Raw genomic sequence first — 23,031 nt, forward strand, 5'->3', positions numbered from 1 at the left:
ATGGCACATTCACACAAGCAGACACTCAGCCACTCACCCACACCGTTCTGCTGATATACCTGAGTCTCGGCTGGTGTGGGCCCGTGCACACTCACTGCCTTGTTCTTCTGGATTTCTATCCTGTAACCAGGTGGCAGGAAAGCATTAAACCCCAGTATAAGATCCGGGTGACCCTGGAAGAGGCGCGAGACCCTGTCGATCACACCAGGAGTATCGATGCTGCAAAGCACAACACGAAACATTTAGTAGCACAATCAAAGAGGTTACAATATGTTCAACAAATCCTTCCGAGTAACAACATCTCGAACTGACAAACCCCTTGCAGAAATCTGGCCTGATAAATCAGTTTGGTCTTGTGATTCGAAAGGTTCCCTGGCATTCAGAGACTGTAAAACTGAGGAGTGGATGTCTCCTGTCTGAGGGAGTTGTTTAACTGAAGTCCTGTTTACTCTGAGACAGATGTAGCAGATCCCATGCCATTATTTCGAGGAGGAGCCGGGATGTTCTCCAGCGTCCTGATCAATATCTAACCCTCAAACAACATCACAAAAATCCGATTTGTTGCTCATTAACACTTTGCTGTTTGGTGGATTTGACTGCGTACAAATGGGCCGCCCGGTTTCTGAGATTACAACTAACTACACTTCAAAAATACAGCATTGGCTGCAAAGTGCTCTGAGGTGCCTGCCGCTCATGAAAGGTGTGATAAAAATGTTAATATTTCTTTACAGAAAGCTCCACAGACTCTAGAATCTTTAAGTGAAAGTTCGAAAGGGGTATTTCAAATGCAGCTTGTGATGGTGTGAAACACACTTCCAGACTGCACTCGGTTTGAGGGGCTGCTGCTTACACCGGTTTACGTACCTTTGAGATTTAAATTCCTTCATGATGTCCAGGAACTCATTGTAAACAGCCGGGTTATTCCCAAATTGCATCTTAACCTGGTCCAGGTACGACAAGGCATCTTCCACCTGAAAAGCACACTAATAACGCATGAGGTTGTATTAACAGGACTATTCAGCACAAATATAAACATACAAATACAAAAGCCAGATGGCCTACTCCTGCTCCTAGTTCTTATGTTATTAAAACAAAACATACCATTTTATCCTTGTACAAACCTTGCTTAGAATACATTTAGAGACCTGTACCCCTCACATGGTGGCTGCCATTGAGGCTTAAAACACTTAGCCAACCAGATAACTGGGTCCAAATTCTGCAGAGGGAACTAAACCTCTGTTATTACATTGCTCTGACTGATAGATTATTTCAATCTGAGGCCAGGGCCAACCCTTGAAAATAGAACAGGCTATTTAGAAAACGTTTAGGCCTCAACTACTTTCTGTGGGAGTGAATTCCACATATTCACCACCCTCTGGGTGAAGAAATTTCTCCTTAACTCAGTTCTAAAAGGTTTAGCCCTTATCCTCAAACTATGACCCCTAAATAACCCAAATACATCACATAAATACACGCGGACACGCACTCACACGCTGACAGGCGGACACGCACTCACACGCTGACAGGCGGACACGCACTCACACGCTGACAGGCGGACACGCACTCACACGCTGACAGGCGGACACGCACTCACACGCTGACAGGCGGACACGCACTCACACGCTGACAGGCGGACACGCACTCACACGCTGACAGGCGGACACGCACTCACACGCTGACAGGCGGACACGCACTCACACGCTGACAGGCGGACACGCACTCACACGCTGACAGGCGGACACGCACTCACACGCTGACAGGCGGACACGCACTCACACGCTGACAGGCGGACACGCACTCACACGCTGACAGGCGGACACGCACTCACACGCTGACAGGCGGACACGCACTCACACGCTGACAGGCGGACACGCACTCACACGCTGACAGGCGGACACGCACTCACACGCTGACAGGCGGACACGCACTCACACGCTGACAGGCGGACACGCACTCACACGCTGACAGGCGGACACGCACTCACACGCTGACAGGCGGACACGCACTCACACGCTGACAGGCGGACACGCACTCACACGCTGACAGGCGGACACGCACTCACACGCTGACAGGCGGACACGCACTCACACGCTGACAGGCGGACACGCACTCACACGCTGACAGGCGGACACGCACTCACACGCTGACAGGCGGACACGCACTCACACGCTGACAGGCGGACACGCACTCACACGCTGACAGGCGGACACGCACTCACACGCTGACAGGCGGACACGCACTCACACGCTGACAGGCGGACACGCACTCACACGCTGACAGGCGGACACGCACTCACACGCTGACAGGCGGACACGCACTCACACGCTGACAGGCGGACACGCACTCACACGCTGACAGGCGGACACGCACTCACACGCTGACAGGCGGACACGCACTCACACGCTGACAGGCGGACACGCACTCACACGCTGACAGGCGGACACGCACTCACACGCTGACAGGCGGACACGCACTCACACGCTGACAGGCGGACACGCACTCACACGCTGACAGGCGGACACGCACTCACACGCTGACAGGCGGACACGCACTCACACGCTGACAGGCGGACACGCACTCACACGCTGACAGGCGGACACGCACTCACACGCTGACAGGCGGACACGCACTCACACGCTGACAGGCGGACACGCACTCACACGCTGACAGGCGGACACGCACTCACACGCTGACAGGCGGACACGCACTCACACGCTGACAGGCGGACACGCACTCACACGCTGACAGGCGGACACGCACTCACACGCTGACAGGCGGACACGCACTCACACGCTGACAGGCGGACACGCACTCACACGCTGACAGGCGGACACGCACTCACACGCTGACAGGCGGACACGCACTCACACGCTGACAGGCGGACACGCACTCACACGCTGACAGGCGGACACGCACTCACACGCTGACAGGCGGACACGCACTCACACGCTGACAGGCGGACACGCACTCACACGCTGACAGGCGGACACGCACTCACACGCTGACAGGCGGACACGCACTCACACGCTGACAGGCGGACACGCACTCACACGCTGACAGGCGGACACGCACTCACACGCTGACAGGCGGACACGCACTCACACGCTGACAGGCGGACACGCACTCACACGCTGACAGGCGGACACGCACTCACACGCTGACAGGCGGACACGCACTCACACGCTGACAGGCGGACACGCACTCACACGCTGACAGGCGGACACGCACTCACACGCTGACAGGCGGACACGCACTCACACGCTGACAGGCGGACACGCACTCACACGCTGACAGGCGGACACGCACTCACACGCTGACAGGCGGACACGCACTCACACGCTGACAGGCGGACACGCACTCACACGCTGACAGGCGGACACGCACTCACACGCTGACAGGCGGACACGCACTCACACGCTGACAGGCGGACACGCACTCACACGCTGACAGGCGGACACGCACTCACACGCTGACAGGCGGACACGCACTCACACGCTGACAGGCGGACACGCACTCACACGCTGACAGGCGGACACGCACTCACACGCTGACAGGCGGACACGCACTCACACGCTGACAGGCGGACACGCACTCACGCTGACAGGCGGACACGCACTCACGCTGACAGGCGGACACGCACTCACGCTGACAGGCGGACACGCACTCACACGCTGACAGGCGGACACGCACTCACACGCTGACAGGCGGACACGCACTCACACGCTGACAGGCGGACACGCACTCACACGCTGACAGGCGGACACGCACTCACACGCTGACAGGCGGACACGCACTCACACGCTGACAGGCGGACACGCACTCACACGCTGACAGGCGGACACGCACTCACACGCTGACAGGCGGACACGCACTCACACGCTGACAGGCGGACACGCACTCACACGCTGACAGGCGGACACGCACTCACACGCTGACAGGCGGACACGCACTCACACGCTGACAGGCGGACACGCACTCACACGCTGACAGGCGGACACGCACTCACACGCTGACAGGCGGACACGCACTCACACGCTGACAGGCGGACAGGCACTCACACGCTGACAGGCGGACAGGCACTCACACGCTGACAGGCAGTCAGGCACTCACACACTGACAGGCAGACAGGCACTCACACACTGACAGGCAGACAGGCACTCACACACTGACAGGCAGACAGGCACTCACACACTGACAGGCAGACAGGCACTCACACACTGACAGGCAGACAGGCACTCACACTGACAGGCAGACAGGCACTCACACACTGACAGGCAGACAGGCACTCACACACTGACAGGCAGACAGGCACTCACACACTGACAGGCAGACAGGCACTCACACACTGACAGGCAGACAGGCACTCACACACTGACAGGCAGACAGGCACTCACACACTGACAGGCAGACAGGCACTCACACACTGACAGGCAGACAGGCACTCACACACTGACAGGCAGACAGGCACTCACACACTGACAGGCAGACAGGCACTCACACACTGACAGGCAGACAGGCACTCACACACTGACAGGCAGACAGGCACTCACACACTGACAGGCAGACAGGCACTCACACACTGACAGGCAGACAGGCACTCACACACTGACAGGCAGACAGGCACTCACACACTGACAGGCAGACAGGCACTCACACACTGACAGGCAGACAGGCACTCACACACTGACAGGCAGACAGGCACTCACACACTGACAGGCAGACAGGCACTCACACACTGACAGGCAGACAGGCACTCACACACTGACAGGCAGACAGGCACTCACACACTGACAGGCAGACAGGCACTCACACACTGACAGGCAGACAGGCACTCACACACTGACAGGCAGACAGGCACTCACACACTGACAGGCAGACAGGCACTCACACACTGACAGGCAGACAGGCACTCACACACTGACAGGCAGACAGGCACTCACACACTGACAGGCAGACAGGCACTCACACACTGACAGGCAGACAGGCACTCACACACTGACAGGCAGACAGGCACTCACACACTGACAGGCAGACAGGCACTCACACACTGACAGGCAGACAGGCACTCACACACTGACAGGCAGACAGGCACTCACACACTGACAGGCAGACAGGCACTCACACACTGACAGGCAGACAGGCACTCACACACTGACAGGCAGACAGGCACTCACACACTGACAGGCAGACAGGCACTCACACACTGACAGGCAGACAGGCACTCACACACTGACAGGCAGACAGGCACTCACACACTGACAGGCAGGCAGGCACTCACACACTGACAGGCAGACAGGCACTCACACACTGACAGGCAGACAGGCACTCACACACTGACAGGCAGACAGGCACTCACACACTGACAGGCAGGCAGGCACTCACACACACAGACAGGCAGGCACGCACTCACACACACAGTAACAAACCTACTTTCCCAAATTCGCATTTCTGATTACAATTGTCTCCGTGTCCCCGGTGGCACAGGCCTCATGGCATCACCTCCTCCTCAGACAGGGGTGACTTCACGAGTGAAGCATTCCCAATTTATTGTAACATCACTAACACCTACACGCGATGCCAGATCAATGCAGGAGAGACATTCCAATGTGGCCTCTCCTTCAGTACACTTGTCCTAATTGTGCGCTCGAAGTCTCAGAATAGGATACAGGATAATTATGCTCAGGCTCTGACCCTGGGACAGCACGCTCTGCTGTGTAATATATTTATTTGATTGAGAGGGACATCACCATTCCGGAAAACCCAGGATACGTTGCAGGTTTTAGCCAGGGAGTAAAGCGAACTCTGTCACCAGGTGAAGACCTCTCCAGAACAATGAGTGCGCCTCTTTGTCAATGTATTTCAGGTGCATTGGGACTGGATCCTGAACCCTGTCGTATGCATGGCTGGAAGTCCAGTACATTGCTTCAATCTGTCACTCAGTCTTACCTTGAGTCTCTGGAACTGCTGTTGCTGGGCCTGTTTCTGCACCACAAAGCTCTGAGCCTGAATCTGTTGAAGATGGGCTTGAATCTTGGCCATGGTCTCTCCTGCACGCTGCTGTATCTGGGACGGTGGAGGCTCCAGCTCTGAGCCTTGATTCACCCCAGGCATCTATTGGAAAAAGGGACAGAAACTGAGGCTTCAGTCTGAGATGTGACACGAGGCAGGGAGAAAGAGAGAAGCTGAGGAAGGGGGGTCCAGGACTGTGATCTGAGATCTGCACAGAAGCATTCATCTGTCCAACCAGAGGCGAGAGTCTGTGCTGAATTAACAAGCTGCAGTTGATCATTGCCGTTAGTGTTCTCCCCAACAGGGCAGCATCGGCTCGAGAAGGCAACTCAGCACCACCTCTCAAAGGGCAATGAGGGATGAGTAATAAATGCTAGCCTATCCAGCGACACCCACATCCCACAAAATAAATTTAGAAGTCACCTAAATGCAAAGCAACAACCCCAGAAACTGGAGCCCCGGCATCAAGCGTGGGGCCAGCGCGCCACGCCAGGGTCAGGCGATGAAAGCTCTCCATGCAGGTCAGCCACAGCTCAGAGTCATAGAGGTTTACAGCATGGAAACAGGCCCTTCGGCCCAACTTGTCCATGCCACCCTTTTTTTTCTTAAACCCCTAAGCTTGTCCCAATTGCCTGCAAATGGCCCATATCCCTCTATACCCATCGTACCTATGTAACTGTCTAAATGCTTTTTAAAAGACAAAATTATACCCGCCTCTACTACTACCTCTGGCAGCTTGTTCCAGCCACTCACCACCCTCTGTGTGAAAAAATTGCCCCTCTGGACACTTTTGTATCTCTCCCCTCTCAACTTAAATCTATGCCCCCTAGTTTTAGACTCCCCTACCTTTGGGAAAAGATATTGACTATCTAGCTGATCTGTGCCCCTCGTTATTTTATAGACCTCGATAAGATCACCCCTCAGCCTCCTACACTCCAGAGGAAAAAGTCTCAGTCTATCCAGCCTCTCATTATAACTGAATCCATCAAGTCCCGGAAGCATCCTAGTAAATCTTTTCTGCACTCTTTCTAGTTTAATAATATCCTTTCTATAATAGGGTGACCAGAATTGCACACAGTATTCCAAGTGTGGCCGTACCAATGTCTTGTACAACTTCAACAAAACGTCCCGACTCCTGTATTCAATGTTCTGACCAATGAAACCAAGCATGCCGAATGCCTTCTTCACCACTCTGTCCACCTGTGACTCCACTTTCAATGAGCTATGAACCTGTACCCCTAGATCTCTCTGTTCTGTAACTCTCCCCAACACCCTACCATTAACTGAGTAAGTCCTGCACTGGTGAGGTGCCTGAAGATTGGAGAGTGGTAAATGTTGTGCCTTTGTTTAAAAAGGGCTGCAGGGAAAAGCCTGGGAACTATAGCCCAGTGAGCCTCACATCTGTGGTGGGTAAATTGTTGGAACGTATTTTGAGAGACAGGATCTACAGGCATTTAGAGACGCAAGGACTGATTAGGGACAGTCAGCATGGCTTTGTGAGTGGAAAATCATGTCTCACAAATTTAAATGAATTTTTTGAAGGGGTAACCAAGAAGGTAGATGAGGGCAGTGCAGTTGATGTTGTCTACATGGACTTTAGCAAGGCCTTTGACAAGGTACCGCATGGTAGGTTGTTGCATAAGGTTAAATCTCACGGGATCCGGGATGAGGTATCTAAATGGATACAAAATTGGCTTCTTGACAGAATAAGTCGTCTCACAACACCAGGTTAAAGTCCAACAGGTTTATTCGGTAGCAAATACCATAAGCTTTCGGAGCGCTGCTCCTTCGTCAGATGGAGTGGAAATGTGCTCTCAAACAGTGCACAGAGACACAGAATCAAGTTACAGAATACTGATTAGAATGCGAATCCCTACAGCCAACCAGATCTTAAAGATACAGACAATGTGGGTGGAGGGAGCATTAAACACAGGTTAAAGAGATGTGTATTGTCTCCAGACAGGACAGCCTGCATTTGACGAATTGACGAAGGAGCAGCGCTCCGAAAGTTTATGGTATTTGCTACCAAATAAACCTGTTGGACTTTAACCTGGTGTTGTGAGACTTCCTACTGTTTTCACCCGAGTCCAACGCCGGAATCCCCACTTCTTGACAGAAGCCAGAGGGTGGTTGTAGAGAGTTGTTTTTCAAACTGGAGGCCTGTGAGGATATAGGGGGCATGGTTACTAAATTTGCAGATGACACCAAGATTGGTGGTATAGTGGACAGTGAAGACGGTTATCTCCAATTGCAACGCGATCTGGATCAATTGGGCCAGTGGGCTGACGAATGGCAGATGGAGTTTAATTTAGACAAATGCGAGGTGATGCATTTTGGTAGATTGAACCAGGGCAGGACTTACTCAGTTAATGGGAGGGCGTTGGGGAGAGTTACAGAACAAAGAGATCTAGGGTTACATGTTCATAGCTCCTTGAAAATGGAGTCACAGGTGGACAGAGTGGTGAAGAAGGCATTCGGCATGCTTGGTTTCATCGGTCAGAACATTGAATACAGGAGTTGGGACGTCTTGTTGAAGTTGTACAAGAGACATTGGTACGGCCACACTGGGAATACTGTGTGCAATTCTGGTCACCCTATTATAGAAAGGATATTATTAAACTAGAAAGAGTGCAGAAAAGATTTGCTAGGGTGCTACCGGGACTTGATGGATTGAGTTATAAGGAGAGGCTGAATAGACTGGGACTTTTCTCTCTGGAGCGTAGGAGGCTGAGGGGTCTTATAGAGATCTATAAAATAATGAGGGGCATAGACAAGGTAGATAGTCAACATCTTTTCCCAAAGGTAGGGGAGTCTAAAACTAGAGGGCATAGGTTTAAGGTGAGAGGGGAGAGATACAAAAGTGTCCAGTGGGGCAATTTTTTCACACAGAGGGTGGTGAGTGTCTGGAACAAGCTGCGAGATATAGTAGTAGAGGCGGGTACAATTTTATCTTTTAAAAAGCATTTATATAGTTACATGGGTACGATGGGTATGGAGAGATATGGGCCAAATGCGGGCAATTGGGATTAGCTTCGGGGTTTTAAAAAAAAAGGGTGGCATGGACAAGTTGGGCCGAAGGGTCTTTTTCCATGCTGTAAACCTCTATGACTCTATGGTTCAATCTACCAAATGCATCACCTCACATTCGTCTAAATTAAACTCCATCTGCCATTCATCAACCCAATTGATTAAGATCCCGTTGCAATCCAAGATAACCTTCTTCACTGCCCACCGTGCCACCAATCTTGGTGTCATCTGCAAACTTACTAACCATGCCCCCTATATCCTCATCCAAATCATTAATATAAATGACAAATAACAGTGGACCCAGCACTGATCCCTGAGGCACACCGCTGGTCACAGGCCTCCAGTTTGAAAAACAATTCTCTACAACCACCCTCTGGCTTCTGTCAAGAAGCCAATTTTGTTTCCATTTAAATACCTCACCCTGGATCCCGTGAGATTTAACCTTATGCAACAACCTACAATGCGGTACCTTGTCAATGGCCTTGCTAAAGTTCATGTAATCTAGTAACACATACTGCCAGAATGGAACCGCTCACAAACCACAATCAACTAAATAAAACTAATGACAGCAGTCAGGAGTGTAATAGGTGTATTGTTGGTAACCTCACACAGGAAGAGGCTATTCAGCCCCTCAAGTCTCAGGAGAGCTTCATTTGTCCACCAGATATCAAGGAGAATGCTACAGGTTTCCACTCTGGTTTTAGTATTGAATTCTGTGATTCCTCCAGCAAAAGAAATCATTCCAAGGATGTGTAGGTTAGGTAGATTAGCCAGGTAAATATGTGGGGTTACGGGGATCGGGCTGGGGGTTGGGCCTGTGTAAGATGCTCTTTTGCAGAGTCGGTGCAGGTTCGATGGGCCAAATTGCCTCCTTCTGCACTGTAGGGATTCTATGGTTCTGCTCAAACCCAACCCCACGGCCAAAGTCAAAACCAAAATTAATTTCAGTGAAAATTGTCCTTTACTGCAACAGAAATAGTCTGTCAGAGGACTTAGTCCCCATCAGAGACCACCCGCAGCAAGTGCCAGATGCACCATTTAACTCCCAGTCTGTTCTGTTCCACCAGTCCCTTTGATCACCCACAGAATAATCCGAGAAAAATGTCAAGAACAGCAGCAGGAACTCCTGGTTTTCATGCACCTGACAAAACCTCTGACTCAATAAATGGAAACTGTGTGGATCGCGCTCCAAATAAACGTCATCACAATCCTGCAACTGTTCCATGATGATACAACTGCAACGGTCTTGCGTGGGAATTCTGAAAGACACTTTCAAATTCCAGATCAATGGAGAGCAAGTCTATGTGACAGTGCCCATCCCATTTACAATCGACCTGATGGTGGCTATTCATCTCATTAAAGACCAACTGCTATCTGGTGTGAGTATTAAATACCATCTAGATATAAAACTCTTTAACCTCAGTCGCCTCCATGCCAAAATGAAACTCACCACCATAGACATGCATGATCTACAGTTTGCAGATGACTGCACTGTTGTTGATCACTCTGCACCAGATTTCAAACCATAAAACCAAAGACATAGGAGCAAAATTAGGCCACTCGGCCTATCAAGTCTGCTCCGCCATTCAATCAAGGCTGATTATTTTCTCATCCCCATTCTCCTGCCTTTTCCCCATAACCCCTGATTCCCTTATTAATCAAGAACCTATCTATCTCTGTCTTAAAGACACTCAATGACCTGGCCTCCACAGCCTTCTGCGGCAAAGAATTCCACAGGTTCACCACTCTCTGGCTGAAGAAATTCCTCCTCATCTCTGTTTTAAAGGATCGTCCCTTCAGCCTGAGGTTGGGCCCTCTGTTCTAGTTTTTCCTACTAGTGGAAACATCCTCTCCACGTCCACACCACTCTCAACAATTCTTCATTGAAGAAACTCAACCAATCCTTGCACGTTGACAAAACAAGCCTCATATCATCCTAGAACCAGCAGCCAAATATTCCACCTCCTGTATGTGCTGCTGGAAGTCATGATGTGGAGATGCCAGCGTTGGACTGGGGTAAACACGGGTAAGGTGAACATCTCGCCAAGGCCATCCCCACACCCCCACTTCTTGCCTTCAAACAACCGCACAACCTCAAACAGACCATTGTCCGCAGCAAACTACCCAGCCTTCAGGAGAACAGTGACCACGACACCACACAACCCTGCCACAGCAACCTCTGCAAGACGTGCCGGATCATCGACACAGATGCCATCATCTCACGTGAGAACACCATCTACCAGGTACACGGTACCTATTCTTGCAACTCGGCCAACGTTGTCTACCTGATACACTGCAGGAAAGGATGTCCCGAGGCATGGTACATTGGGGAAACCATGTAGATGCTACGACAACGGATGAATGAACACCGCTCGACAATCACCAGGCAAGACTGTTCTCTTCCTGTGGGGGAGCACTTCAGCGGTCACGGGCATTCAGCCTCTGATCTTCGGGTAAGCGTTCTCCAAGGCGGCCTTCACAACACACGACAGCGCAGAGTCGCTGAGCAGAAACTGATAGCCAAGTTCCGCACACATGAGGACGGCCTAAACTGGGATCTTGGGTTCATGTCACACTATCGATAACCCCCACAGCTTGCCTCCTGGACTTGCAGAATCTCACTGGCTGTCCTGTCTAGAGACAATACACATTTCTTTAACCTGTGCCTAATGCTCCCTCCACTCACATAGTCTGTATCTTTAAGACCTGATTAGCTGTAAAGATTCGCATTCTAATCAGTATGCTGTAACTTGATTTTGTGTCTCTGTATGCACTGTTTGAGAGCACATTTCCACTCCATCTGACGAAGGAGCAGCTCCGAAAGCTAATGGCATTTGCTACCAAATAAACCTGTTGGACTTTAACCTGGTGTTAAAACTCTTACTATGTTGATGGAGGCACTCTGCAATTTGTTCAGCATTTCCCACACCGCGACAGTCAGCTCACTCAAAAGGCCGCCATTGACGAGGGATCCAGCCCCAGGCCAGCTGCTCCAGCTCAGCCTTCCCCAAGCTACAGCAGCAAGTGTCAGACAGCAAAGACCTCCACAAGTCGACAAAGGTCTTGGTGTACAGACCAGCTGCAGTCACCACACTCCTGTACTGCACCGAGACCTCAACTGTACATCAGTGACACATCAAAGCGCTGGAGAAATTCCATCAGCAATGTCCCCGCCCCATCCTCCAGGTGCATTGGGAAGATTGCTGAATAAACACGAATATGCTTCGTGAAGCCAGCTCCACAAAATTCCGGCAAAATCAACCACAACAGAGTGGAAACTGTGTCCAAATGTGTGAAAAACCAGCTCCTTCCTCACCAGTCCTACTTTCCCTAATCTCAAATGGCCAGCGTTAGAAACATAGAAACTAGAAGCAGGTGGTGTTCATTTGGCCCTTCGAGCCTGCTCCGCCATTCATTTTGATCATGGCTGATCATCAAATTCAATATCCTGATTTCCCCTTCCCCCCCCCATATCCCTTGGTCCCTTTAGCCCCAAGAGCTATATCTAATTTCTTCTGGAAATCAGGCAATGTTTTGGCCTCAACTACATTCTGTGGGAGTGAATTCCACACATTCACCACCCTCTGGGTGAAGAAATTTCTCCTCCCCTCAGTTCTAAAAGGTTTACCCCTTGTCCTCAAACTATGACCCCTAGTTCTGGACTCCCCCACCATTGGGAACATTCTTTGAATCTACCCTGTCTAACCCTGTTAGAATTTCATAAGTTTCTATGAGATCCTCTCTCACTCATCTACACTCCAGTGAATATAATCCTAACCAACATAGTCTCTCCTCTAAGACAGACCTGCCATCCCAGGTATCAGCTTGGTAAACCTTCGCTGTACTCCCTTTATAGCAAGGGCATCTTTCCTCAGATAAGGACACCAAAACTGCACACAATACTCCAGGTGTGGCCTCACCAACACCCTATACAATTACAACAAAACATCCCTATCCCTAAACTCAAATCCCCTCACTATGAAGGCCAACATTCCATTTCCCTTCTTTACTGCCTGCTGTACCTGCGCGCTTACTTTCAGTGACTGATGCACGAGGACTCCAAGGTCTCGCTGAGTATCCGCCTCTCTCAATTTACACCCACTCAAGTAATAATCTGTCTTCCTATTATTGCTACCAAAGTGGATAACCTCACATTTATCCACATTATACTGCATCTGCCATGCAGATGCCCACACACAGCCTGTCCAAATCACGCTGAAACACCTCTGTATCCTCCTCACAGCTCACCCTCCCACCCAACTTTGTATCATCTGCAAATCTGGAGATAATACATTCAGTTCCCTCTTCCAAATCATTAATATATAATGTGAACAATTGGGGTCCTAGCACAGATCCCTGTGGAACCCCACTAGTCACTGACTGCCAATCAGGAAAAGACCCATTTATGCTAATACTTTGCTTCTTATCTGCTCACCAGCTTTCTGTCCATCTCAAGACATCACCTGCAATCCCAGGTGCTTAAATTTTACACAGTAGTCTGTTCTGTGAGAACTTGCCGAAAGCTTTCTGAAAGTCTAAATAAACCACATCCACTGGTTCTCCTCGGTCAACTCTACTGGTTACATCCTCAAAAAATTCCAATAGATTCCTCAAGCACGATTTTCCTTTTGGAAATCCATGCTGACTTTGTCTGATTATACCACTGCCTTCCAAATGCTGAGTTATGAAATTCTTGATAATGGAGCAACTTCTCCAGTTCCGACATTAGGCTCACTGGTCTATAGTTCCAGGGGAGGACAAAGAAAACACAACAAAGACACTCTCAATCTCTCTTTGAAGCACGGCATTGACTTAATGACTGGGAGGAGTTTTGCTACCAATCGTTCTAAATGGCAATAACTTGCGAGTCCCAACGCCTGCTGATGATGCAGGAGGCGATGGCCTCATGGTGTTATCACTAGACTGTTAATCCAGAAAGTCAGCTAATGCTCTGGAGACCCGGGTTCAAATCCCTTCAAGGCAGATGGTGAAATTTGAAATCAATAAAAAATATCTGGAATTAAGATTCTACTGATGACCATGAAACCATGTCAACTGTCGGAAAAACCCACCTGGTTCATGAACGTCCTTTCGGGAAGGAAATCTGCCGTGTTTGCCTGGTCTGGCCCTACATGCGACTCCAGAGCCACAACAATGTGGTTGACTTTCAATTGCCCTCAGACAACTAGGGATGGACAATAAATGCTGGCCAGCCAGCAACACCCACATCCCACAAATAGATTTTTAAAAATGTAGAGCATCAGCAGAGAAGAGAAGGAAGTCCTGTACTCCAGATCTCACCACCTTGGAGGATGTCCTGCCCCGGCTGTTCACTACCTTCTTCCCCACACATTCATCCTTTTCAGATGACCGTCGAATTCTATTTTGAACGCTTCAATTAAACCCGCCACCACCACATTCTCAGGTAGCGCATTCCCAAACATCAGGACATGACTACAGGAGTTCCTCAGGGTATAAAAGTTGGCACATGATGTTGCAGTTATATAGAACGTTGGTTAGGCCACATTTGGAATACTGCGTCCAGTTCTGGTCGCCACACTACCAGAAGGACGTGGAGGCTTTGGAGAGAGTGCAGAAAAGGTTTACCAGGATGTTGCCTGGTATGGAGGGTATTAGCTATGAGGAGAGATTGAGTAAACTAGGGTTGTTCTCCCTGGAAAGACGGAGGTTGAGGGGCGACCTAATAGAAGTTTATAAAATTATGAAGGGCATAAATAGGGGGAACAGTCGGAAGCTTTTTCCCAGGTCAGAAATGACAAACACAAGGGGTCACAAGTTCAAGGTAAGGGGGGCAAGGTTCAATACAGATATGCGGGGGATGTATTTTACACAGAGGGTGGTGGGAGCCTGGAATGCACTGCCAAGCAAGGTGGTTGAGGCAGACACGCTGGGATCATTTAAGACTTATCTAGATAGCCACATGAACAGACTGGGAATAGAGGGATACAAACGGATGGTCTAGTTAGGAACACATGATCGGTGCAGACTTGGAGGGCTGAAGGGCCTGTTCCTGTGCTGTATTGTTCTTTGCAGTGTCCAAGGCCCAACCATCTTCAGCTGCTTCATCAATGACTTTCCTTCCATCATAAGGTCAGAAGTGGGGATGTTCGCTGACGACTGCACAATGTTCAGCACCATTCGCAACTCCTCAGATACTGAAACAGTCCATGTCCAAATGCAGCACGACCTGGACAATATCCAGGCTCGGGCTGATAAGTAGCAAGTAACATTCACACCACACAAGTGCCGGGCAATGTGACAGAACCGGCCAATGCTCCAACAAGACTAAATCTAACCACCATCACTTAACATTCAGTGGCATTACCATTGCTGAATTCCCCACTATCATCAAGCCGGGGGTTACCACTGACCAGAAACTGAACGAGACCAGCCATATAAATACTGTGGCTACAAAAGCAGGTCAGAGGCTGGGAATCCTCCGGCAAGTGACTCGCCTCCTGACTCTGAAACGGGAGAATCCGTCAAAGAAAGTCATGCAATGTTGGTCTGAGGAATCGGATGATCTCCTATGGGACTGCTTAGAGTCAGTGGACTGGTCATTATTTAAAAACCCAGTGACCAGCCTGAACGAGTACGCCACCACAGTAACTGGTTCATTTTGGCAGGTCTAATAGGATGGCGGAATATAATATTAATGGTAGGACTCTTGGCAGAGTGGAAGATCAGAAAGATCTTGGGGTCCGAGTTCATAGGACGCTCAAAGCAGCTGTGCAGTTTGAGGCTGTGGTTAAGAAGGCGTATGGTGTACTGGCCTTCATCAATCGAGAAATTGAGTTTCAGAGTCGTGAGATAATGTTGCAGCTATATAGGACCCTGATCAGACCCCACTTGGAGGACTGTGCTCAGTTCTGGTCGCCTCATTACAAGAAGGATGTGGAAGCCATAGAAAGGGTGCAGAGGAGATTTACAAGAATGTTGCCTGAGTTGGGGAGCATGCCTTGTGAGGATAGGTTGAGTGAGCTCGGCCTTTTCTCCTTGGAGAGACGAAGGATGAGGGGTGACCTGATAGAGGTGCATAAGATGTTGAGAGGTATTGATCGAGTGGATAGGCAGAGGCTTTTTCCCAGGGCTGAAATGGTTGCCACAAGAGGACACAGGTTTAAGGTGCTGGGGAGTAGGTACAGGGGAGATGTCAGGGGTAAGTTTTTCACTCAGAGGGTGGTGGGTGCGTGGAATGGGCTGCCAGCAACGGTGGTGGAGGCAGATTCGATAGGGTCTTTTAAAGAGACTTTTAGATAAGTACATGGAACTTAGTAAGATGGAGGGTTATAGGTAAGCCTAGTAATCGTTAAGGTAGGGACATGTTCGGCACAACTTTGTGGGCTGAAGGACCTGTATTGTGCTGTAGTTTTTCTATGTTTCTATTAGTAACTATGTAGAAGACTGTGTGCCAAAGAAGCAAATCCGTGTGTTCCCCAACCGGAAACCATGGATGAACAGGGATATCCACTGCCTGCTGAAGTCCAGGTCTGAGGCGTTCAGGTCAGGCGACACTGACCTGTACAAGAAAGCCAGATACGATCTAAGGAGATCCATCAAAGATGCCAAAAGACAGTACCGGGCCACACAGATCCCTGCCAACTATGGCACGGTCTGCAAGACATAACAGGCTACAAGATGAAGGCATGTAAAATCACCGGCTCCAACACACCCCTCCCTGGTGAGCTCAATGCATTCTATGCCTGTTTTAGCAAGATGTCAGCGAGAGCATGTCCTCCACCCCGGACGTCTCAGACAAACCTATATCCGAGGTCACCATTGCAGATGTCAAAGCAGCTTTCTCGAAGGTCAATGCACAGAAAGCGACTGGCCCGGATGGGGTACCCAGACAAGCACTCAGATCCTGCGCGGATCAGATGATCGGGATATTCACAGACATCTTCAACCTCTCTCCACAACAATCTGAGGTCCCTATCTGCTTCAAGACCACGACCATCATCCCGGTACCAAAGAGAAACCAGGCGACATGCCTTAATGACTATCGGCCGATGGCTCTGACATCCATCATTATGAAGTGCTTCGAAAAATTAGTCATGGCACGAATCAATTCCAGCCTCCTGGACTGCCCTTGATCTGCTACAGTTCACCTATCGCCACAACAGGTCCACAGCAGACGCCATTTCCCTGGCCCTGCACTCAACCCTGGAACACCTAGATAACAAAGACACCGATGTCAGACTCCTATTTATTGACTACACTCAGCCTTCAACACCATTATTCCTATGGGTTAAAGAGATTTCATCTCATATCACATTTGCTTCTTTTGCCAATTATTTTAAATCTGTGCCCTCTCATTCTCAATCTTTTCGCAGCAGGGACAGTTTCTAACTGTCCACTCTGTCCAGACACTTCATGATTTTGAATATCTCAATCAAATCACCTCTCAGTCTTCTCTCCTCCGCAGAACAGAGTCCCAACTTGCTCCAAAAACTGAAGTTCTACATTGCTGGAACCATTCTCAATAACTTTTTTTGCACTCTCTCCACTGTCTTCCAATAACGTGCTGCCCAGAACTGTACACAACACTCCAGCTGAGACTAAACTGGTGTCTTATAGAAGTTCTACAGAATCTCCTTGCTCCTGTCCTTTACTCCCCTATTAATAAAGCCCAGAATACTACATGCTCTATTAACCACACTCTCCATCTATTCTGCCACCTTCAATGATTTATGCACATACACAGGTCCCTCTGCTCCTGCACCTCCTTTAGAGTGTTGTACCCTTTATTTTTTTATTGTTTCTCCATGTTCTTTCTCCCAAAATTAATCACTTTATATTATTCCGCCAGAACTTCAGCTGCCACCTCTCGACCCCCTCCACCGACTTGTCTGTCTTTTTAAAGTTCTACACTGTCATGTTCAAAGTTCACAATACTTTCAAGTTTTATATTGGCCGCAAACTTGGAAATTGTGTCCTGTACACCGCAGTCTAGGTCAGTAACATACATCAGGAAAAGCGTCCCAAACTGACCCCTGCGGAACTCCACTCCAAACCTTCCTCTAACCTGGAAAAATATCCATTAACCACTAAAATAATCAAAATACTGCAGATGCTCGCATCTGAAAGAACAGAGGCTGCTGGAAAAACTCAAAACGTTATTTTTATCCTGACAGATGCTGCCAGAACTGCTGCGGACATTTTCCAGCATCCTCTGTTCCATTAACCACTATTCTTTGTTTCCTGACATTCAGCCAATTCCATATCCATGTGGCTCCTGTCCCTTTTATTCCAACTTTGTTCCCAGGTCTGATGTGCGTCACTGTATTAAATGCCTTTTGCAAGTACAACACATCAACAGCATTGCCCTTATCAACCCTCTATCACCTCATCAAAGACCTCCAAGAATTTAGTTAAACATGATTTTCCCTTGAGAAACCCATTCTGACTTTCCTTCATTAATCCACATTTATCCACGTGGCTATTAATTTAGTCCTGAATTATTTCCAGAAGTTTCCCGCCACTGGGGTTAAACTGACTAGCCTGTAGTTGCTGGGTGTAGTTTTACATCTTTTTTTGAACAAAAGGGGGGGCATTTGCAATTCTCCAGTCCACTGGCCACTCCGGGTCGAATGAAGACTGAAACATTATGGCCAATCCCTTTGTTATTTCCACTCTCACTTCCTCACCTATTGCCTCTGTCGCCGGGCATAAATCCCCCCTTTTATCCCCTAATCGATAGAAGCCTTTTTGATTTCCTTTCCTGTTAGCTGCCAGTCTCTTTTCACACTCCCTCCTTGCTTCTCTGACATTTTCACCTCCACCCTGAACTTCATAGAAAATCATAGAAACCCTACAGTGCAGAAGGAGGCCATTCGGCCCATCGAGTCTGCACCGACCACAATCCCACCCAGGCCCTACCCCCACACATTTTACCCGCTAATCCCTCTAACCTACACATCCCAGGACTTTAAGGGGCAATTTTTTTCTTTTAACCTGGCCAATCAACCTAACCAGCACATCTTTGGACTGTGGGAGGAAACCAGAGCACCCGGAGGAAACCCACGCAGACACGAGGAGAATGTGCAAACTCCACACACACAGTGACCCGAGCCGGGATTCGAACCCAGGACCCTGGAGCTGTGAAGCAGCAGTGCTAACCACTGCGCTACCGTGCCGCCCTGATCTCAATTGTATTTTCAACCTAACACCCATCACAAGCACACTTTTTCTTCCTTATCTTAATCTCTAACTCAGCAAGTTGCCAGGATGGCCAAGTGGTCTAAGGTGCCAGACTCAAGGAGCATAATTCCTTGCCTTGTGTAAGCCTGGTGAACTCTGGTCCCTTTCTTGGGGTGTGGGTTCAAATCCCACTCCTGACATTTCCATTTTAGGGTGGTACAGTAGCACAGCGTTTGACACTGCTGCCTCAGTGCCCAGGGACCCGGGTTCGATTCCCGGTTTGGGTCAGTGTCTGTGTGGAGTCTGCACGTTCTCCCCGTGTCTGCGTGAGTTTCCTCCGGGTGCTCCGGTTTCCTCCCACAGTCTGAAAGACGTGCTGGTTAGGTGCATTGGCCATGCTAAATTCTCCCTCAGTGTACCCGAACAGGCACCGGAGTGTGGGCAACTAGGGGATTTCCACAGTAACTTCATTGCTGTGTTAATGTAAGCCTACTTGTAACCAATAAACAAACTTTAAAAACTATTTTGTTTTCCAGGGGGTTCTGGATTTGCCCTGACTTTTTTTTGAGGAAACATGCACTGTGACTGAACAATCTTGGCTTTGAATTTAGTCCATTGGTTGGCTACCATTTTTCTTGCCAACTTTTCACTCCAATTTATTCCGCCCAGATCCACTCTTACCCCATTGAAGTTGACTTTCCCCCATTCATTATTCTTACTCTGGAGTTCATTGTCCATTTCCAAATCATCCAAAACCTTTGGTGGTGGTGGGTGAGGGGGAAGAGTTTGAGGGGGGGGGGGGGGAAAGAGTTTGGGGGGGGGCGGGGAAAGAGTGGGGAGAGCGGGGGGGGCGAGAGGGGAGGGGCGGGAGGGGCGAGAGGGGAGGGGCGGGAGGGGGGAGTGGGGGGGCGAGAGGGGAGAGTGGGGGGGGGCGAGAGGGGAGAGTGGGGGGGGGGCGAGAGGGGAGAGTGGGGGGGGGGCGAGAGGGGAGAGTGGGGGGGGCGAGAGGGGAGAGTGGGGGGGGGCGAGAGGGGAGAGTGGGGGGGGCGAGAGGGGAGAGCGGGGGGGGCGAGAGGGGAGAGCGGGGGGGGTCGAGAGGGGAGAGCGGGGGGGGGGCGAGAGGGGAGAGGGCGAGAGGGGAGAGCGGGAGAGGGCGAGAGGGGAGAGCGGGGGGGGGCGAGAGGGGAGAGCGGGGGGGGCGAGAGGGGAGAGCGGGGGGGGGCGAGAGGGGAGAGAGGGGGGGGGGCGAGAGGGGAGAGTGGGGGGGGGCGAGAGGGGAGAGTGGGGGGGGGGCGAGAGGGGAGAGTGGGGGGTGGCGAGAGGGGAGAGTGGGGGGGGCGAGAGGGGAGAGTGGGGGGGGGCGATAGGGGAGAGTGGGGGGGGGCGATAGGGGAGAGTGGGGGGGGGCGATAGGGGAGAGTGGGGGGGGGCGAGAGGGGAGAGTGGGGGGGGGCGAGAGGGGAGAGTGGGGGGGGGCGAGAGGGGAGAGTGGGGGGGGGGGCGAGAGGGGAGAGTGGGGGGGCGAGAGGGGAGAGTGGGGGGGGGCGAGAGGGGAGAGTGGGGGGGGGGCGAGAGGGGGAGAGTGGGGGGGGGCGAGAGGGGAGAGTGGGGGGGGCGAGAGGGGAGAGTGGGGGGGGGCGAGAGGGGAGAGTGGGGGGGGGCGAGAGGGGAGAGTGGGGGGGGCGAGAGGGGAGAGTGGGGGGGGGCGAGAGGGGAGAGTGGGGGGGGCGAGAGGGGAGAGTGGGGGGGGGCGAGAGGGGAGAGTGGGGGGGGGGCGAGAGGGGAGAGTGGGGGGGGGGCGAGAGGGGAGAGTGGGGGGGGGGCGAGAGGGGAGAGTGGGGGGGGGGCGAGAGGGGAGAGTGGGGGGGGGCGAGAGGGGAGAGTGGGGGGGGGGCGAGAGGGGAGTGTGGGGGGGGGCGAGAGGGGAGAGTGGGGGGGGGCGAGAGGAGAGAGTGGGGGGGGGCGAGAGGGGAGAGTGGGGGGGCGAGAGGGGAGAGTGGGGGGGGGCGAGAGGGGAGAGTGGGGGGGGGCGAGAGGGGAGAGTGGGGGGGGGCGAGAGGGGAGAGTGGGGGGGGCGAGAGGGGAGAGTGGGGGGGGGCGAGAGGGGAGAGTGGGGGGGGCGAGAGGGGAGAGTGGGGGGGGCGAGAGGGGAGAGTGGGGGGGGGGCGAGAGGGGAGAGTGGGGGGGGGGCGAGAGGGGAGAGTGGGGGGGGGGCGAGAGGGGAGAGTGGGGGGGGGGGCGAGAGGGGAGAGTGGGGGGGGGGCGAGAGGGGAGAGTGGGGGGGGGGCGAGAGGGGAGAGTGAGGGGGGGGCGAGAGGGGAGAGTGGGGGGGGGCGAGAGGGGAGAGTGGGGGGGGGGCGAGAGGGGAGAGTGGGGGGGAGGGCGAGAGGGGAGAGTGGGGGGGGAGGGCGAGAGGGGAGAGTGGGGGGGGAGGGCGAGAGGGGAGAGTGGGGGGGGCGAGAGGGGAGAGTGGGGGGGGGGCGAGAGGGGAGAGTGGGGGGGGGGCGAGAGGGGAGAGTGGGGGGGGGGCGAGAGGGGAGAGTGGGGGGGGGCGAGAGGGGAGAGTGGGGGGGGGGCGAGAGGGGAGAGTGGGGGGGCGAGAGGGGAGAGTGGGGGGGCGAGAGGGGAGAGTGGGGGGGGCGAGAGGGAGAGTGGGGGGGGGGCGAGAGGGGAGAGTGGGGGGGGGGCGAGAGGGGAGAGTGGGGGGGGGGCGAGAGGGGAGAGTGGGGGGGGCGAGAGGGGAGAGTGGGGGGGGGCGAGAGGGGAGAGTGGGGGGGGAAGAGGGGAGAGTGGGGGGGGGGCGAGAGGGGAGAGTGGGGGGGGGGGCGAGAGGGGAGAGTGGGGGGGGGGGCGAGAGGGGAGAGTGGGGGGGGCGAGAGGGGAGAGTGGGGGGGGGCGAGAGGGGAGAGTGGGGGGGGTGCGAGAGGGGAGAGTGTGGGGGGGGGAGAGTGGGGGGGGGAGAGTGGGGGGGGAGAGTGGGGGGGGGGGGGGGAGAGTGGGGGGGGGGGGGAGAGTGGGGGGGGGGGGGAGAGTGGGGGGGGGGGGGAGAGTGGGGGGGGGGGGAGAGTGGGGGGGGGGGGGAGAGTGGGGGGGGGGAGAGTGGGGGGGGGGAGAGTGGGGGGGGGCGAGAGGGGAGAGTGGGGGGGGGGCGAGAGGGGAGAGTGGGGGAGGGGAGAGTGGGGGGGGGCGAGAGGGGAGAGTGGGGGGGGGGGGTCCGCGCCGCGCTCCGGGCCGCCCCCGGGTCTCCGGGCCGCCCCCCCGGTCCCCGGTCCTCCGCCCCCCCCGGCCTCCGCCCCCCCCGGTCTCCGCCGCCCCCGGTCCCCGGTGCCCCGCCGCCGCTCCCTCTCACCCGCCGCTCCGGCCCGGGCCCCGCGCTCCGTCTCTCGGTTCCGGCTCCGCGCCCCCGGCGGCTCCCCGCTTCCGGTCCGTCGCTCAAACTCGTCCCCGGGGCGGCGCCTCCACTCAGCCAATTGGAGCGCGGGACGGGTGAAGCCGCCCAGGAAGCGTCCGGGCGGCAGCGCGGCTCCGGGGGAAACGTTCCGGGGGAGAGGCCGCGCCGGCGAAGCGCCCGTCAGATCGGAGCGGGGCTGAGAGAGAATCACCCGAACTGCACCCCTCCCCGCCGCACTGTCAGCGGGTCAGTGCTGAGGGAGTGCCGCACTGTCAGAGGGTCAGTGCTGAGGGAGTGCCGCACTGTCAGAGGGTCAGTGCTGAGGGAGTGCCGCACTGTCAGAGGGTCAGTGCTGAGGGAGTGCCGCACTGTCAGAGGGTCAGTACTGAGGGAGTGCCGCACTGTCAGAGGGTCAGTGCTGAGGGAGTGCCGCACTGTCAGAG

At 53.2% G+C, this 23,031-nt stretch overlaps 1 protein-coding gene and 1 non-coding gene across 5 annotated transcripts in view; one reads left to right on the forward strand and one right to left on the reverse strand.

Moving 5' to 3' along the window:
• sin3b (SIN3 transcription regulator family member B) overlaps positions 1-22,640 on the reverse strand; it is a 62,290-nt gene extending 39,650 nt beyond the window's left edge. Inside the window, exons 1-4 of one of the 4 annotated variants that reach the window (XM_078198502.1) lie at positions 22,547-22,640; positions 5,947-6,111; positions 865-983; positions 60-219 (exon numbers count right to left, since the gene is read on the reverse strand). In XM_078198502.1, coding sequence (XP_078054628.1) covers positions 60-219; positions 865-983; positions 5,947-6,111 — 444 coding nt within the window. In that variant the 5' untranslated portion in view covers positions 22,547-22,640. The remainder of the gene's footprint in view (positions 1-59; positions 220-864; positions 984-5,946; positions 6,112-22,546) is intronic. The other 3 variants (XM_078198505.1, XM_078198501.1, XM_078198503.1) reach the window with 3 other exon arrangements.
• trnal-caa (transfer RNA leucine (anticodon CAA)) lies at positions 19,279-19,397 on the forward strand. The gene is made up of 2 exons: positions 19,279-19,316; positions 19,363-19,397. It is a non-coding gene; the product is annotated as a tRNA-Leu (tRNA).
• Positions 22,641-23,031: the final 391 nt, after the last annotated feature.

This window comes from Mustelus asterias, chromosome 26, assembly GCF_964213995.1.
Source record: "Mustelus asterias chromosome 26, sMusAst1.hap1.1, whole genome shotgun sequence".
NCBI classification, from domain to species: domain Eukaryota; kingdom Metazoa; phylum Chordata; class Chondrichthyes; order Carcharhiniformes; family Triakidae; genus Mustelus; species Mustelus asterias.